The 19,546-nt window shown below is 42.5% G+C and overlaps 2 protein-coding genes across 3 annotated transcripts; both read left to right on the top strand.

Annotated features, from left to right (window-relative positions):
• Positions 1-2,123: 2,123 nt before the first annotated feature.
• LOC106583097 (MICOS complex subunit Mic10) lies at positions 2,124-5,853 on the top strand. Its single transcript, XM_014166913.2, has 4 exons — positions 2,124-2,319; positions 5,222-5,269; positions 5,398-5,507; positions 5,629-5,853. The coding sequence occupies exons 1-4, from the start codon at positions 2,259-2,261 to the stop codon at positions 5,635-5,637; spliced, it is 228 nt and encodes a 75-aa protein (XP_014022388.1). The 5' UTR covers positions 2,124-2,258; the 3' UTR covers positions 5,638-5,853.
• Positions 5,854-8,517: 2,664 nt separating this feature from the next.
• Positions 8,518-17,089, top strand: LOC106583098 (neuroblastoma suppressor of tumorigenicity 1). 2 transcript variants are annotated; one of them, XM_045705602.1, is made up of 5 exons: positions 8,518-9,025; positions 11,934-12,114; positions 12,452-12,563; positions 14,058-14,474; positions 16,250-17,089. In XM_045705602.1, exons 2-5 carry the CDS (start codon positions 11,942-11,944, stop codon positions 16,523-16,525), a joined length of 978 nt encoding a protein of 325 aa, XP_045561558.1. In that variant the 5' UTR covers positions 8,518-9,025; positions 11,934-11,941; the 3' UTR covers positions 16,526-17,089. The 2 variants fall into 2 exon arrangements, with proteins under 2 accessions (XP_045561558.1, XP_014022390.1); XM_014166915.2 differs by lacking the exon at positions 14,058-14,474 and having other exon boundaries at positions 8,546-9,025.
• The last annotated feature ends 2,457 nt before the right edge of the window (positions 17,090-19,546 follow it).

Raw genomic sequence — 19,546 nt, 5'->3', positions numbered from 1 at the left:
ACTACAAATAAAATAAGTAACACAATAAAATAACAATAATGAGACTATATACAGGGGGTATCGGTACCGAGTCAATGTGCAGGGGTACAGGTTAGTCGGGGTCATTTGTACATGTAGATAGGACTCATCTTTGTAGCTGTGCATGTGACAGCATTGGCAGCGCCATTGAAGCTATCTCAATTTTAAAGTAGTCAATTTTCTTCTTCATGATTGGCTGATCCCTTCTGATGACCCGGTTGGACATGACTCCAACATGATCACTAGGAGGGATCAGCCAATGAAGTCAGATGTCCCACCCAGTTGTCTACATTATGGTGGAAGCCCTCAATAGCGCTCGCCAACTTGTCATCCTAAAACTCGTAAAATGAATGGTGAAAGAATAGGATTTTGGAGTAAACGCAGAAAATAAGGTCTGAGGTTAACGCATGCTTAGGAAATCTTATAAGTTATGTTCTATGAGATAATAGCAGTTATGAATTGTGAAGCCTTTATATACTTCATGTGCTTTTTAAAAAATATAATAAATTCTTCAAAATTCACAAAAAGTGACGTTAGCTGATGAAGATGATCTCATAGAACAAAACGTATAAGATCTCCTATACCTGTGTTAATTACAGACCTTATTTTTGGCATTTATCCCCCCAAAATCCAAAAACCCAATTCATTTTCTGCATAGGCTTTGTCCAACGAACCATGGTGGAGTTAGTGCCTATAAAAAGACGCCATTACTATTTATCTCTATGGCGTTGCCCATGCTAATTTGGCCTTTTGGCCACTAGAGGCTTCTATCATTGTCTATGGCGCCATCAAAGGGTTTCATCATCACTATCTTTCCTTTGTGCTACCTCAAACTGTTTTGATTACCGCCTGAGAGAAACTTTTATTAGTTAATTTTACTCCTGGCTGAGAGTTTGTCTGGGCAGTGTCTTAACATCATCCTAATACCTACTCTGAGCTGGAAGCTTATTTTGTCTTAAAACAGGTTTTAACAGGATTCCAATAGGACCTTTTCTGAGATGCTTTGTGGATATGGGCCAAGTTGTTGTAATGCCTCTCACCTCATTGTTTGGTCATAAAAAAGCTTCCCTCAACAAAGTACTCTGAGATCTACTTTAGTGCAGGGCTCTCCAACCCTGCTCACCTCCTGTAGATTTTCGCTCCAACCCTGTGAGCCATTCATGCCCAAACACATGCAGTGTGATCAATGTCAATTATTTGGTAATGTGTCAAGTGTATGTAGACGGGAGTAGTATTATATGCCAGCTGAGTGTAAATGCTGCAATTGGGGTGTTGAACATGCACTTGAATTTCTGACGTGTCCGGTTAGGTGAAGGAGAGGGAGGTGGCAAGAATAAGGGCTGTCCAGAATGTCACCTATCCGGAGGTGTTGACAAGAGTAGAAGAAAGGAGTGAAGATGAAGAAGTAATGGTAGTAGGAGTAGAGTCAAAAGATGATATTAATTGTCAACAGAGGGATCCTAACACTTTGCATGTTAAGAAGGTGGACGTTTATTACTTTGGTTGTCAACCGCACAGTGGAAACGGAATGGAAATCTGAGAAAATAGGCGTCATTTTGTGTGCGGCTGAGCATTTTTTTTTTACATTTTGGGGATTTTTCTGCAGAGGCATTACAAGGAATCCCGTCGATGAATGCTCCATCCTCACAGGCACCTGAGTATGTGTAGGGAATACACAATAATGTTTTGTTCTGCTACCATGTTGTGCTGCTGCCATGTTGTGTTTCTACCATGTTGTTGTCATGTTGTGTTGCTACCATGCTGGGTTGTCATGTGTTGCTGCCTTGCTATGTTGTTGTCTTAGGTCTCTCTTTATGTAGTGTTGTGTTGTCTCTCTCGTCATGATGTGTTTTTTCCAATATTTGTATTTTATTATTTTTATTTTTAATCCCAGCCTCCGTCCCCGCAGGAGGCCTTTTGCCTTTTCATAGGCCGCCATTGTAAATAAGAATTTGTTCTTAACTGACTTGCCCACTTAAATAAAGGTTAAATAAAAAAATAAAGGGATGTGACTGAAGGAGAGGGATGGTTGTTATATACCCTGTACAGTAGGTGGCTGCAATACACCAATAGTTGTAATCTGCCATAAACTTTAAAGAAGGAGAAGAAGAAGAAGGACGACGACGACGACGACGAAGAAGAAGAAGAAGAAGAAGAAGAAGAAGCGTGACGTAGGGATCACATGACCCCAATCTCGCGGTTTTTGAAGATTTGTCGTTGGACGGGTAGCAGCTTAAGACATGGCCGAGGAACAGGGACGGAAGTGGGACCGATGCCTAGCTGATAGCGCTGTTAAGTTAGGTAAATATCTATATTTAAAAAAATCATCTATTGAGAAATGTATTCCGAACAGCGTACAACCTAAAACAGGGCAGTGTAAGACGGGGACTAGGTGCATGATCTTAGCAAGGCCACCTGTCATCGCATGGTGTGGACCGTATCGTTACCCGGTGAGGTCAATCGCCATTTCAAACCAAAAGCCCCATTAATATAGCTATATTTTTTGGCTGATTGATTTGTTGTAGAAATTATATTATAGGCTATTGTGTTGCAGAAGCGGACCCAAACGTTTGCCTGCGCAGGTACTCTGTTTTTTATTATTCTGCGACAAGACCTTGAAACACTCAGATCTCGTGCCCTTCACGCCCTAATTTAAGCCTTTGATACAATGTTTCAATGACAGTAACTGTTAATGCTATAACTGATACAATGTAATGCAGTAAAATGTTACCAGAATCCCTAACTGTTGCAATGCAGGTCACAGGCAACTGGGGTGTATTCATTACACCTATTCTGTTGAAAATCGTTTTGTCTGTTGCAAAACGATTAGGAACAGATAACTTTTCCCGTTTTGAGTAAAATGTTTGCTGCAAAAACGAGAGCTTCTATTTGACAAATTCAGGTAGATCTCTCCCCATTTCGTTCCGTTTGCTCTTTTTGCTTCCGTTTCGTTTTTAAATGGTTTCTGTTGCAAGACGTAATGAATACACCCCTGATAGAGGGTCTTGGATGTGTGTCTGTCATTGCCCCTACCCACCATCTATTCTCATCATGAACTTCACTCCACTGTGCCACTGATGCAAGATCCAAGCAACATTCCACATGGCTTATGTTGTGCTGCTGACAGCATACCTATTGCTCATCAATGCATCTGTTAACAATTTCATCCCATCATTTACCCTGGCCTAGCCTTGTCTCATCCTCTTTCATGTCAGAGAGAGACCTACTCTATTAGGCACAGTATTGGCTATGGACAGACAGCGTTGTTGCATATTGCCTTGATTAAAAAAATCTAAGAAATACTGACACTTGCATATGACATTGAGTCCTCTAGTCTTTATAGGTTAATATGATTAAACAAACTATACAGTAATGATGCACCTGAACTGTATGCGTATCAAGCCCATCTTCAATCAGAACATAACCAGTGTTATTGGAATACCGACATTACTATGAGTACATAAATCAAGCTTTAATTATGTTCTATGTAGTTATGTCAATGACATTTTAGTCATTTAGCAGACACTCTTATCCAGAGTGACTTACAGTAGTGCTCGGTACATTTTATACTTTTCCATTCTGGTCCCCCGTGGGAATCGAACCCCAAACCCTGGCAACGCAAGCTCCATGCTCTACCAACTGAGCCACATGGACCCCTGTCATGTCTATCATGTGCTGATATATGATGTGTAATGAGGATTCATAAACTTACAGTTAATGTAAATTGTTACTATACTTTACAGAAAGGTCAGTGCAGACACTATAGTTTCACTAGCCTTATCCCTGGCCTATGTTGTCTTAACGGTAATACTTTACTATTACAGTTGCTGGATCGTGTTGGGAATAAAACATTTTAATCATGCATGTGGAGTGTGAAGGTAGAGTCCAATATCCACAATAAAATAATAATGTCCAAGAACATGTCACACATTCTGATGTTGAACTGATGATATTAAGGCACCCTTTCCAATCACAATATCTGGGGAAATTAGAGTCCATTGAAGTAGTGCTTTTCCTCAGAGGGATTTTAATTCTCATCCTTTGTAACCAAGATATTTGGCCATGGTCTTGGAATGTCAGCTAGCTTTGGAGCAACTAGCCATGAGAACTTCCTAATTTCCAGGTTTTAGATTTTGATCACACTGTGTGGCTAGAGATACATAACTGTCAGATCTGGCTTCATATTTGGCCAACTTCACTGCATTTCGGCAACTATCACAGGAAGGGGGAGGAGCGGGAGGAGGAGAAATGGACAGATTAAGACAGAGTGGGGTTAAAGAGACAAAAGCTGAGTCTGTAAATCTTAACGCTTGGACTGGAAAGGGGGGGGTGAAGAGGAGCATGATTTTATGTTTGTCAGCAGCAATAAAGATGTGGGATGTCGTTTTTGTGGTCTTGTTTGACATGTGTAAATTGTGTAATCCTGACGGAGGGAGCAGCGTCTGAGTGCTCTGGCAACGGCACATAGTCATGCTGCATAGCTCTCTGAATCCAATTAAGAAGTGGAGGGGCCCAAACTGTTGTTTTTATGTGTTTCTGCGATGGCTGGCCCGGAGCTGGGTGGGGCGCGGCCCACAGCGAGGTGAAGCTAAGAACACAAACACATTCCTCCTCCTCAAGCTCCCCCTCTGGTCCACACTTACTTGGTCTGTCTGTGTGGTGTCTGATCAGTTCGTCTGTCCACATCCTAGTCATGGAGATCACATCAACCCACCTGGACCCTCAGCTTGACCAGACTGGACCCTCACTCTCCCTTACTTACACATCCCAGATCTCTAGATCACACTGCCAGTCCTCTATCCCCCTCCATCTCTCCTTCCTCTTTGTGTCTGTCCTTCACAGCACTAGCTCCTCCTACCCCCAGACATCTCCTCTCCCTTTCCGCTCCATTTCCATTTTTTTCTTTCCAATTAAGTTCATTTTCACATGCGTTTCCTCATCTTCTCCCGCTTTCTCTCTCTAATGAACCATGTCTGGCTGACAGGTGCTGTTAACCAGCTCTGGGGTTAGGGGCCATGTTGCCCCCCTTACCTCGTTAGAGAAGTTTTAATTTGGAGCACACCAGGGAATTCCGTACCTGTGTGTATGTGTGCATCACCCCAATACTTAATCATAGGGTGTGCTGCTGAGTTGGTTTTTGTCTGTTCCTCTGTCGAAGTTTATGCATCTCTCTCGCGCTCTCTTTCTCTCTCCCTTGCTGTAGCCACCGGCCTTGGTGTGGGGATTGTGTTTTCAGTTCTCTTCTTCAAACGTGAGTATTGCCTCAGACAGCAGAGAACAGTCATAGTAATTTGTGCTTTTTAATAACACTGACCATGTGTTGATCTTTGTGGGAGTTATGGTTTGTTTATTAAAGTGAATTGTCCGTCCCATCTTCAGGGCGCACATGGCCAGTGGTGTTTGGCTCGGGTGTGGGGCTAGGCATGGGCTACTCCAACTGCCAGCAGGACTTCAGGTCACCTTACCTGCTCCATGGCCACATGGTGAAGGTGAGCAAATCACACACGTCATGACCAAGGTCGATGTCATTAAGTTTGAAACACAGTATCCCATCTTTTGTCCTCAACAATAATTGCACATAATACAATTACTATTCTTTTTGTCTTTCAGGAACAGTAGAAGACTGATGAGAGTTGGCTGATGTAGAAGTTGCTGTCTCGTCCTCATTATTTTGGACGGAACTCTGTCTCCCTGCCACCCAATGTAATTACTGTGTGAGTCTCAGGGCAGTCAATATGTATATATTTAATAAAACAGTAATGAAGAATTTGACAGAAATATCCTAAGTTACTTTTGTCATCTGTGTCAATAAAGTATTTGAGTGCTCACAAATAACATTTGTATTTTGAAATTACTTTGGCAAGCTTTGTGTGGGAGGGAGAGAGGGGGGGGGGGGAATTTAAGTATGTTGTGTGTTAATGAGTAGGAGAGTTAAACTCCTGCTGTTTTGGAATGGGAGCCAGCTTCAGCACCTGCAGCCCTCAAGGAAAGAGGGGAAGCAGGGGGGGGGAAATGGCTAAAGAAAATGAAGCCATGGATAAAATATGATGATGGAGGGGGGGTGGTCATGGATTTTGGATCTATGATGTGCAGCATTACAACTAATTAGCATTATCATTAATATCGAGGTGCAACTTTCATTGGGGATGGGGGGACATGTCCCCCCCTGTTTTACCATTGGAATGTGTTACAAAATGAGGCAACGATGTGCTTTAGGACCATATGGACGCCTCCAAGCGGTCGGGTAGGCTTTTTTCAGTGTATCTGGCTGAATTAAAAAAATAATAATTATGTCCCGTCCCCCCCCACACTTCTAAAACCAAAGTTGCGCCCCTGAATAGTATCTATTGTGCATTGCTACCATCTAGCACTACCACGAATAGTTTCAGTGGAGAAACTGTAGGACATGTTACCAATGTTGCGCTGGCAAGAAGGGCGATATACATTGTTCCAGGTGAAAGTCTTATCTGCAACGCCATGCAGTCTGACCTCATATGGGAGTGTTTGGGAGGTTGGCAATGGCAGAGAACCTCTGTGTGTGTGTGTGTGTGTGTGTGTGTAGGTGGTGCTGCATGGAGAAGGATCATGCTAGCTTGTGTGTCTTTTGTGAGCAATCTTCTAAACCTGTGTGTTCATTGGCAGCACTGTGTGTATGTGTCTGTAAGTGCGTTTTGTGAGTGTGTGTTTGTCCAGCCCCCTGGAGCAGCAGAATTTGTGGAATGTTCTAGAATGTCAGTGCTAGACTGAAGCTCAGCTCTTATTACTAACAGGTGAGTACTGCACTGTGCATGTCTGAAAACACACGCACACACACACACATTGTTCCACACACACAGAGAGCGAGAAACACGTTCACACTTTAACTTCAAGGCACTTATTCAAACACACATTCATACACGTGTACAAACTCACATGCTCCCTCATGAGCTTAAACTATACACATTACATACAGCACACATCCAGATATGCCCAGGCATACATATACATATACAATCTCAAACACATACTGTATTTATACCACATAATCAATTTAAAAATCACATTCACGTGTATCTCTCCATAATAGATACATTACGTTCTTCAACAGTCGTGTGTGTGTGTGTATATAAACATTATTTCAAACAGACACTCTTACACACACATGCATGTAAACACTCACGCATGCATTCTGCAAAGCATTCGTCAAGAAGTAAGGAGTATATGTTGACATTTTTTATTTAACTAGGCAAGTCAGTTAAGAATAAAGTCTTATTTACAATGACGGCCTCTTGCGGGGATGGGGGGATTAAAGAAAATAGGACAAAACACACATCACAACGAGAGACAACACTACATAAAGAGAGACCTAAGATGCCAACACAGCTTGGCAGCAACACATGACAACACACCATGGTAGCAACACCACATGACAACATGGTAGCTAACACAACATGGCACAAACATTATTATCTAAAAAAAAAGGTTCCTCTATTTCACTCTTCCCCTGCCTATCAAAGTATTGTCTTCAAGTGAAGCGCAAAACACTGGTACGGGTGCTTGTGGATACAGTCCAAGCTGCACACCTGTGGAGGGAAGAGGGGGGTAGCGTTCTAGGACATAATAGTGTACCTGTCTGTGCCTGTCTGCCAGATTCTCCAGAAGACAGTCATAATCACTAATAACCTTGCCACTAATCTGAAAACACAGCTGGTTCAGATATCATACACATGTCAGCATCATAATTACAACCATTTTCCATCAGATGTGGTCTGTTCTGCTGCCAGAAGAGGGAGGTCAGAGAGGTGCCAGTCCAGCATGCAGAGTTTATTTGAGGATAACAGAGTACTGTCATGGTAGGATGAGGGACTGCAGTGGCCATTGAGCAAATTTGTGTTAGAAATGATCATGGAGAAGCAACATTCCTCCATTATGCAAAATAACCACTGGAAGTCTGGGACACTGACTGACTGCTGAAGTGTTGCACAGCTCATGAGGCACTAAGGAGCTACAGCGTCTGCTGGTTTTCATTACTTTCTGGCACTTACTTGCTCAATAGATTTATTGGAGGGTCCATTCATGGCTTCCAAGGTGTTCATCGGTGGCTTATTCAAAGATTGGGACAAAACCTGAACACTGGCCCTGCCTACTGTATATATCCACTTCCACTGACCCATATTCCTTCATGTGGTTCTTATAGGTACTCAACTCACTTGAGAACAGCCACTGTGAACTGACACCAGTGATGCATGTGTCACTATTTGCAACATGTGACTATAAGCTTATAAAAATGTTACTTTCATGAAGTTTAGAAGTCAAATAACAAAAACACTTTTTCTGAGTGAAAACAATGAGATCTGAAAGAAGGTGCATTTGAGTAAAACCATTTTTCACAGAACATATGGTCATGATATGCCTATGTCATGCCTATGCAGTGTTGTATGACCTGAAAGGGAGAGAGGCTCAATTTGCTGAAACACTGATAAATTCAGACCTGCCAAACTCATTCACCCCCTTCCCGTTCCCGGTCGTCCAAAAACACAGCGGGACTCCTGTCCGGAGGCACAGCCGCGCCTATACCCAAATCCAGCGACTAAAGCAAAGGCGAGAACTTGGAACGTACAGCTTCGTGGAAAAGACATAGCCTCCCGTTTTTGGAGAGAAGAGGTGTAAACAGACTCATAAGGGAAGGGATAGAGCACGGAGGGGAGGGACCCAGTACGCTGATGGACTTAGAGACCGATAGGGTTTCTAATGCGCAATGTCTTCTCACCCCTCTCCATATCTGTCCGTCTCTCACTGGCGGAAGATGTAATTGTTTTCTAGGACTAGGAATTATATCAAGGGTGAATCCTTGCCTCAGCTGAAAGCAGTTATATTTTCCATTTCCAATGATCAACTAGAGCTTATCCTCCATCGTCTCTCCGGTCTCCTGCGGGACGGGTGGCAAGAGAGGGTTGGGAGAGACGGGTGTTGAAGCTCTAGTGAAGGGTCTCAGCAGAATATTGCTGCATTTTGGTGGTTCCCAACGGTAAGTAAACGTTTTTTTAAACTAACAGTCTATCCAGACGTAAAGTTCACATTTTTTATGCTTTTCTCAGGCTCGGAGAGTTGCCAAAGTTTTACAACACAAAATGTCACGTTGCAAACAGGGCCGTAGCTACATATGAGAACACCGAGGCCTGAACCTCGGAATTTTTTTCGACTAAAAATAAAATACAAAAATACACAAGGTGCAATTTCGAAACTTGGTTGTGCATCAGCAGTTTTCCTCTTGTTATATGTCACTGACAGTCATTCAATTAGCCCATGTCAGTTAAACATTTTTAGATTGGTAAATTAGTCTAGTTAGTCTAGCCAGCTATCTAAACTTGTAGTAGGCCTAATCACGTGCCCAGAGGCCCTGACCTCCAGGGGGGCCCCATTGATTTTGTTAGTTACTCTCACTCATATCATATTAACATGGCATAAGTCATGGCAAAATGTGTAGAATTGCAGGAAATTGGCTTTAAAACTGCAAAACGTTCTCGCCACCCCTTTGCAAATTGTGTAGAATTGCATGAAATTTGCTGTAAAACCTTAAAAGCAACAAAAATCGGTAAAGCAAATGTACTTGTTTACCTTTTGTTAATAAAATACTTTTTCTGCTAACAGATCCCTCTGTAGGTATGAAATTATAGTTTTTAAACCCTTGCTGAGTTAATAGGTTAATGGGTAGTGGCTAATTGTATAGCTAATAGACTACGTGTTTGTAGATCGACTGAGGTGAATGAAGCTACAGTGAGCAATATGCTAATTTCTGGGTTCATTTTTGCTTGTTTTTTGCTGTTCTCCAAATACAATTTTAGAGTTTTTAAATTGTATAGAAATGCAGTAAATGAACTTCAACTTTCCTAAAATGTATTGGATGAGGAAAGGGGGAACCCTTCACTCCGGGCCTCACTAAAACTCTGACCCTGGCTAGGACCCTGGTTGCAAACTGCCTTCATTGAGAGCTGTAATTTGTCCTTCCTTTTGACAAGCACATTGTAATTGTTTCCTGTGGTTCTGTTCTGTGGAGCTGTCTGATGATTATCATTTGCTGGATTTAATTAGCCTATTTGTCAGTTATTTTGCGATACACTGTAGCCAAGTTCTTAGAAGTCTGGTTAAGCATAATACAATATGACCTGATTATAAACTAGGCCCTTAGAGTAAAAAAGTGTATTCCTTTAAGTGATTAGACCTATAAAGGAAAGTATTTCTATAATTGCATTAGTGCCAAAAAAGAGCTGGAATGCATGAAATAGCCCATCTGTAGAATTAGCACTTATTAAAATTTTCCACAGCTTCTTGTGCGCGTTTCTTCTTGTCATGCCCTCTTTCCCCAATCGCCTCTCACTCTCTCTGTTTTACAGCCAAAGGGCATTTGGTCATTGGACAGCGATATCGAATCCTTCAGGAATGTTATTTGCCCGAAGGCACAGCAAAATGTCCTCAAAGGTGACACATAAAATGACATGGAAAGGTTTGCAGCCAAAATGTTGTGACCAAACAACTTTAGAAGAAACCAAATATCATTTTTTGTAGGAGTTGGTAGATGACGAAACCGACCTACGCAGCTTTAAAATCAACTAGAGATAAGGTTTTGTGGACATAGTTTATTAGAGTAAGGAGGTATTAAGCAGACATCTCCTTCTCTCCCACCTCAACCCCTTGGTCTCTCTGTCTTCTACTCTCTGCTGGGCCACTTTGAACCAAATGGGCTAAAGTTCCTAGTGAAAGTCTACATACTCCTTGCACAGTTGTCACATTTTGCTGCCATAATAAATCTAAAAAAGGATTACAATAAATGTTTTCCTACTGATCTACACAATCTGCTACACATTTTAAATTGTCAAAGAAAATTATAGAACACTTTCTAAATTAATAATATATAAAACAACGAAAATGTCTTGATTGTGTATGTCTTCACACCCCAGAGTTAATACTTGGTGGAATCACCTTTGGCAGCAATTACAACTGTACATAATTTTTTATACGATTTTACCAGTTCTGTACAACTCTTAAGGCAATATACACTGAGTGTACAAAACATTAGGAACACCTTCCTAATATTGATTTGCACCCCCTTTCCCCCTCAGAACAGCCTAATTTCATTGCTGAATGGACTCTACAAGGTGTTGAAAGGGATGCTGGCCCCTGTTGACTCCAATGCTTCCCACAGTTGTGTCAAGTTGGCTGGATGTCCTTTGGGTGGTGGACCATTCTTGATACACATGGAAAACTGTCGAGTGTGAAAAACCTAGCAGCGTTATAGTTCTTGAGGTTTAAATATATTTCTTTAATCTGTCTTCTCCCCTTCATCTATGCTGATTTTGAAGAGGATTTAACAAGTGACATCAATAAGGGATCATAGCTTTCACCTGGTTAGTCTATGTCATGGAAAGAGCAGGTGTTTTGTACACTCAGTATGTTTTGTACACAGTACAAATCCAGTGGTGGAAAAAGTACTCAATTGTCATACTGGAGTATAAGTAAAGATACCTTAAAATAACATTACTTCAGTAAATGTGAAAGTTACCCAGTAAAATGTTGCTGTCCTGCCTGAGCATTCGAAATGTAACAAGTACTTTTGAGTGGCAGGCAAAATCTATGGGTGTAAAAAATACATTTTTTCTTTAGGAATGTAGTAGAGTAAAAGTTGTCAGAAATATAAATAGTAAAGTACCAATACCCCAATAAATGACTTATGTAGTACTTCAAAGTATTTTTACTTAGTTAAACTTAGTTCAATCTCAGTAAATTTGGTTGGGAATCATGGGCAGCAATATTGACAGTCTGCTATTTCAATTCTTTTTTAAGACATAGCAACAGATGAAGAAGGCTAGGCATATGTAACTGAACTAAAATAAATCATTTCAGGTGGTTATAGCAATAAATGTTTTATGCTCCTTAAGGTGCAGTCATGTGGCAAAGAATTGTGATTTGCTGTGCGCTGCTTGAGCTCTGTTCGGCGGCACCGCCCGCTCACATCAACCGTCTGGCGCTGTTCCCTGACAAGAGCGCTTGGTGCGAGGCCAAGAACATCACACAGATAGTCGGGCACACTGGCTGCCAGCCTCGCTCTATCCAAAACAGGTCAGTATGGAACACACACACACACACACACACACACACACACACACACACACACACACACACACACACACCTCTCCCTCCATACCACACATGCAGAGACATTTCATACTATTTTCAAGAGGGTGACTGACTCACTTTAATAATGAAAAGCAGGAATGAAGTTTGACTTTGAATGGCCAAATTACCCAAATAGCACTATAATTTGAATGTACATGGGTCACCTCCAAACAGAATCAAAGCAGCCATAAAATATACACATACTGTATATAAGCTGAATGGTGACATCTTCCCTCCCTCACTCCCCCCTCTCTTTCCTCCCTCTCTCCTATCATCCCAGGGCGTGTCTGGGGCAGTGCTTCAGCTACAGCGTCCCAAACACCTTCCCCCAGTCCACCGAGTCCCTGGTGCACTGTGACTCCTGCATGCCTGCACAGACACAGTGGGAAGTGGTAAGTTTGCACACACGCACACACACACACAAACCCCAGATAATGTAACACTACTCTTTCAATATAAACACATGACCACAACTAGGGCTGTGGTGGTCATGTCATTTCGTCAGCCGGTGATTGTCAAACAAATAACTGTCGTGATTGACCGTTAACATAAACACATTTAGCATCTCTTGGCTTCCACACACCTACAAGCCACTTATGCAGACCTTTGGAACATCTGCATTTTAAAAAGTCTAATAAATCCATGTTATATAGCCTACACCATCACAATAAATCTGTTATTTATTTTAGACAGGTCTAAAGAAAAATGTAGTCTATTTCAGAAGAACAGAATAGCATACTCTGAGTTGTCCTTATGTTAGGTTCTGATCTGGCTATGCCATATGGCTGTGGGCTACACTAGTTCATTTAGCAGACAAGATTAGCTTAGAATTCCGTGGCATTATTTTATAGTATGAAGAATACAATTGAACAAAGCTGAATAAAATAGAAAGGATATTTTCTCCAAACAATTTGAGGGGTTGCGCAAATGTGGCTATTCTGTGTTGAGCGGTTAACAAAGAAACAGGTACTCCTATATGCTTCATTTAGAGTTATTAATGTAACTTGAGTTGTTCTACAAACTTTGGGCTATATTTTTATTTTTAATACATTGTAAGGCTGCATGATGCAACTCTAGTGATGATTTGAGAAAAGTTGTTTGAAAGGCATGAGCTCTGCTTTGTTTTTGCGCAGGCTGTACACACATCAGTCTCTCATTCACAATTTGAGAAGCACTGATAATGCCTCGAATTTCCCGGCAGAATCCCCTTAGTATGGCCATAATGCACCCTAAAAAAATCCAGGCAGCCAATCTCCCTAAATGCTGACCACTCAGAAGCACCTCTCATCTCACTCACACCGCTCTCCATCACATGATCGGGTCTTTCTCACAGGCTACAAGTGAAGGCAGACAAATTGGGGACGCAATTGCGCGCGTCTTTTTCCAATCCCAAGGTGCATGTTGAAGATATTGGAACAACTGTCCACATTTACTTTTCGTCAGCCAACAAAATAAGTAGTCCTAACGAACAGCAAAAGCACTAGCCTATGTCAATCTACTATCCCCCATTGTACAAAAGTTGACCTATTCTGTGCAATAAATAAATATTCCAAACACAGTCTGGGACAGTTGTGCGATGTAATAGATCCCAAATTAGTACAACCACTAGCATCCCAAAAACATTCTCACGCAATGTTGCTCAGGCAACAGATCAGAACGTTTAGTTTCAAATGTTGACAAACTATTAGGCTTTTTCTTCACATAATAAGCGCAGCAATGTGCACACAGCAGTAGGCTTTAAGCGCAAATGTTTCATTAGTGGGAAAACACCATTATCAAAAGTGACCGCAAATGCTATTATGCATGTAATGCTTTTATTATAAAGTTGCATTTTATTTTAAATTTGTTGAAATTATTTTCCCCCCCTTTTTCTCCTCAATTGGTAGTTACAGTCTTGTCCCATCGCTGCAACTCTCGTACGGACTCGGGAGAGGCGAAGGTCAAGAGACATGCATCCTCCAAAACATGACCCTGCCGAGCCGCATTGCTTCTTGACACACTGCCCGCTTAACCCGGAAGCCAGCCGCACCATTGTGTCGGAGGAAACACAGTACAACTGGCGACGCGTTAGCGTGCATGCGCCCGGCCGCCACAAGGAGTCACTAGAGCATGATGGGACAAGGACATTCCAGCCTGCCAAACCCTCACCTAACCCGAACGACGAGGGGTCAATTGTGCATCGGCTCATGGGTCTCCCGGTCACGGCCGGCTGTGACACCGCCCGGATCGAACCCGGATATGTAGTGACGCCTCAAGCACTGCGGTGCCTTAGACTGCTGCGCCACTTGGGAGGCCCCATAAAGGTGCATTTTATGGTGAAAATTATATTTCCCAAACTTGAAACTCACGCGCTGCATGCCAGTTAAGCTCTACACCCGTCGTAAAGCAGATTAATGTTCTTCATTTTAAGAAGTTATTTGGCCACTTTAGTTGTGATACAAACCTTATCAAAACATATAGGCCTATGTGCTAGGCTACATGAGGGGTGATACAAACCTTATCAAAACATATAGGCCTATGTGCTAGGCTACATGAGGTGTGCGACTATGATTAGAAAAAAGTCACAGTTAAAAAAGGAATTGTTTCTTATGCTGAGCATCATTCACAAGTGATAATATATCATTCACAGGTGATAGGCTGATTTTGTCACCCATCAGACTATTCTTGATTTAATCTTGTCTTTACATATGCTAAATAATATATGTGTGAAATTCATTTAGATTTAGAATGGAAACAGGGGCAGGGGAAAAAATGCATGTCGTCTATGGCCATCACTCTGTTTTCTCGCGCTATTGCATAGCCTATAGAAATGTTGCACAACATGAACTCATGTGCTCTCATGAAGTGTTTGATTCGATTTTCGATCATATTTGAAATGATGTCAGAGTGATTAGAGGGACAATAGAGTGCTGAGTACCAGGCAGTTAGCAAGTTTGGTAGGCTACTAATGACCATCAGCATCATCAGAGCTTGGAGAAGCCTAGTTACCGTGACTAAACGGTCACGTGGAATTTGACTGCCTTCATGACTCATGACCGCCGGTGTGGTGGTAATACGGTCACCGCAACAGACCTAACCACAACCCCAGTAGCCTACAGAAACAGACAAACACATTCCCACAACCACAATTGATCCTGCATTTAATTAATCTGAGCTTTCCCTTGTTGTCTGTCTTTAATGGGCCTTTCTGTCTAGTAGCCAGGGATTCCAGAGCCCTGGAACAACAAATTCCCTGTGTTGAGGTGTATGTAGTTTGGAGAGCAGCCAGACAGGTAGGATAAGAGTGGGCTTGGGACCACAGGGGATGTGACTTCATGCCTCGAGAAAAAGCTTGATGTACATGTTATATACTGTATACAATATTGAAAAATAAATGGAAGCAGACTCATGTGCCTTATCAACCCTGTTGTTGATACAGTAATTATTACTATGATTCTGACTCTTTTGATCCACATAATCCTGCTGTCTAAGGTCTCTCTTTGATAATGGAATGCATTTTTTCTGGATTTAGACTTACAATTCTGCCACTTATTTTTATGGTCTCCAACCATAATGGTGCATTGTCAAATTATTTCAGATCTCGGTTTGGCAGCTGTGTCAAGCATGAATTCCTAAAAGCACAACATGACTCAGGGATACATTGTTTGAAGATGGATACTGAGGCTTTGTCAGACTGTAGGAGAGTCCAGCAGTGCTTGTCCATTTTTTTAAACCTTTATTTAACCAGGCAAGTCAGTTAAGAACAAATTCTTATTTACAATGACAGCCTAGGAACAGTGGGTTATCAGCCTTGTTCAGAGGCAGAAAGACAGATTTTTACCTTGTCAGCTCAGGGAATCAATCTTGCAACCTTTCAGTTCCTGGCCCAGTCCTCTAACCACTAGGCTACCTGCCTTTTCCTGAGAGTGTGTGTGTGTGTGTGTGTGTGTGTGTGTGTGATGCATTGTACGTTGTGTGTGTGTGTAATGCATTGTACATTGTGTGTGTGTGTGTAATGCATTGTACATTGTGTGTGTATGTGTAATGCATTGTACGTTGTGTGTGTATGTGTAATGCATTGTACGTTGTGTGTGTGTAGGTGACTCTGGAATGCCCGGGCAGTGAGGACACTCCTCGTGTGGATAAACTGGTGGAGAGGATCCTCCACTGCAGCTGCCAGTCCTGCAGTAAGGAGGGAACCCAGGAGGGGGCAGTGATGCAGCTCTACCTATCAGAGAGTGCCCAGGACTCTCCTTCCTTACCAGAGAGCCACCATGGCAGCCCACCCCCTCACTCCCACACAGACACACACTCTCAGCATGCTCACAAACACACAGAGCCACACCCGCACACGCACACATCTGATGGAGGGTAGGTCGCTCGATCGCCGCTGACACTCCTCTCTCGCCATTCCTGATTCTTCTCCCAAACCACTCCACAAGTTGTTTCTTATACACACAGTTACAGTATGATGCATTTTCCCTTCTTTTCGATTCAGCCACTGTTTCTTCATTCAACACCTTAAAAGCACTTTGAAAATACAACTTCACTTAACATGACAATGAAAACTGCTTATAAAAGCACACACAGAAGCTCACTCATGCTGTACTCTTCACAAGACAACCATAGTATAAATTAGCGCATTTAAACTCACCAGTTTACACAATGTTTGTCATCTAACTTCTCACTTAGGACAACGAATATCACAATCCTATACACACTCAGGCATGCACTCTGACACAGCTATAGACCTTTGAAGCAGTAGACTTATTTCTGTTCATCTGGTGTGAATTTGTTTTTTAATCATAGAGCTACAGTACAAAATGTACAGTTTCTTGACTTAATTTCTCTCACCAATTTGCATTAGTATCTGACCTAAAGCTAAATGTTCCAATTTGTGCTTCTCATATGAGAATAAAGCTCTTTTTGTTCAATCTTATCAATGAAGCTCTATCTGTAGTGATTTATTTAAAGCTTTTGTCTATTATTGTCATCATGTGGTGGGAACATGATCTTGGACTAGTCAGCTGCCTATGTTCAAATATAATAGATTTGATTATGCTGCTCTCTGCTGGTTTAAAGAGGTACTGCAGAGGGCAACTTGATAAAGAGGCAGCAGCATGCGCTGTATTTTATTCAACGAGGCAAGTCAGTTACAATGACGGGCTACCCCGGCCAAACCCTAACAACGCTGGGCCAATTGCGCCCCCCCTACAGGACTCTCAATCACGGCCGGTTATGATACAGCCTGGAAATCGAACCAGGGTCTCTAGCACTGAAATACAGTGCCTTAGACCACTCGGGAGCTGTACTGGTGTGTATATCATTTCAAACTAAAAAGTCTAATGATCACAAGAAAAAAATGCAGCATTTGGATACAGAACACCATCATCCCAGAAACCCTAGACCGACTCCAGTTTTGCATACCGCCCCAACAGATCCACAGATGATGCAGTGTCTATTGCACTCCACAATGCCCTTTCCCACCTGGAGAAAAGGAACACCTATGTGACAATGCTATTCATTGACTACAGCTCAGCGTTCAACATCATAGTGCCCTCAAAGCTCATCAATAAGTTAAGGACCCTGGGCCTGAACACCTCCCTCTGCAACTTTTTTTTCAATCCAAGATGGCGTAGCAGTCAGACGTCTTTGTCCTTAGTCTTGTCGTGTCCCATGTATATATATATATTTACATCTTTTCTTCGCATATCTTTTTATATATTTTTTTCTAAAAACTCAACCTCAAAACACTCTCCTCACCAATTAAAAAAAAAAAGTATTATTTACCTCAAATCTGAAATCCACAACAGAAGCTAGCCAGAGGTTAGCCAGAGGTTGGCCAGTTCACTGGCTAACATTGGAGTTCAGCTAGCCACGGTTGGCGGTCATCAGCTATCCCTTAGCCCGAAAAGCTATCGCCAGTTTTGTACAGCGTGACTCAGACCAGAGCATACCGGACCTATTTTCTCTCCCTATCCCCGGATTTCTACCGCATGCTCTAGACATTTACACCTGGATCTTGCAGCTAGCTAGCGGCTACCCGAGTGACTATTGGCTAACGTCGGTCCCGGAGCTAACATCAATTATTCCGGAGCTAGCCAGCTGAAGAGTTCCATCAGCCACTCCTGGGCTACAATCACTTATCCGGATCCGTTTTACTGCCGATGCGGAGCCCCATTGGGCCTTCACGACTGGACTACCGACGTTATCTGCCCGAGGGAGTTATCCAACTGGCCCCTCCGTCGCGACGTAACCTGAACGCCCATCTGCGGCCCGCTAATCGTTAGCTGTCTTATCGGCTGCTATCTGAATAGGTCTATCGGACAATTTTCTTGGGCCACTATAACTATATTTTGCCAATTGGACTGGTCCCCCTTACCACACGGAACCCCACTAATCTACAGACGGAAACGCACGAGGTGGCTAAAAACAGACCTCGCTCCATCTTCTGCCAGCTTGCTACCTATGGCCCGGCTAGCTGTCTGAATCTCACGGGACCCTTATGATCACTTGGCTAAGCATGCCTCTCCTTAATGTCAATATGCCTTGTCCATTGCTGTTCTGGTTAGTGTTTATTGGCTTATTTCACTGTAGAGCCTCTAGCCCTGCTCATTATACCTTATCCAACCTTTCAGTTCCACCACCCACACATGCTATGACATCTTCTGGTTTCAATAATGTTTCTAGAGACAATATCTCTCTCATCATCACTCAGTGCCTAGGTTTACCTCCACTCTATTCACATCCTACCATACCTTTGTCTGTACATTATACCTTGAAGCTATTTTATCGCCCCCAGAAACCTGCTCCTTTTACTCTCTATTCTGGACGTCATAAACGACCGATTCTCATAGCTTTTAGCCGTACCCTACCCTACTCCTCCGCTGTTCCTCTGGGATGTAGAGGTAAATCCAGGCCCTGCAGTGTCTAGCTCCACTCCTATTCCCCAGGCACTCTCTTTTGATGACTTCTGTAACCGTAATAGCCTTGGTTTCATGCATGTTAACATTAGAAGCCTTCTCCCTAAGTTTGTTTTATTCACTGCTTTAGCACACTCTGCCAACCCGGATGTCCTAGCCGTGTCTGAATTCTGGCTTAGGAAGTCCACCAAAAACTCTGAAATCTTCATCCCTAACTACAACATTTTCAGACAAGATAGAACGGCCAAAGGGGGCAGTGTTGCAATCTACTGCAGAGATAGCCTGCAGAGTTCTGTCCTACTATCCAGGTCTGTACCCAAACAATTTGAACTTTTACTTTTAAAAATCCATCTCTCTAAAAACAAGTCTCTCACCGTTGCCGCCTGCTATAGACCACCCTTTGCCCTCAGCTGTGCTCTGGACACCATATGTGAACTGATTGCCCCCCCATCTATCTTCAGAACTCGTGCTGC

This window comes from Salmo salar, chromosome ssa22 (assembly GCF_905237065.1).
Source record: "Salmo salar chromosome ssa22, Ssal_v3.1, whole genome shotgun sequence".
NCBI lineage: Eukaryota > Metazoa > Chordata > Actinopteri > Salmoniformes > Salmonidae > Salmo > Salmo salar.
Note: the sequence above shows the minus strand (reverse complement) of the source record. Positions and strands in the feature narration are given on the sequence as shown.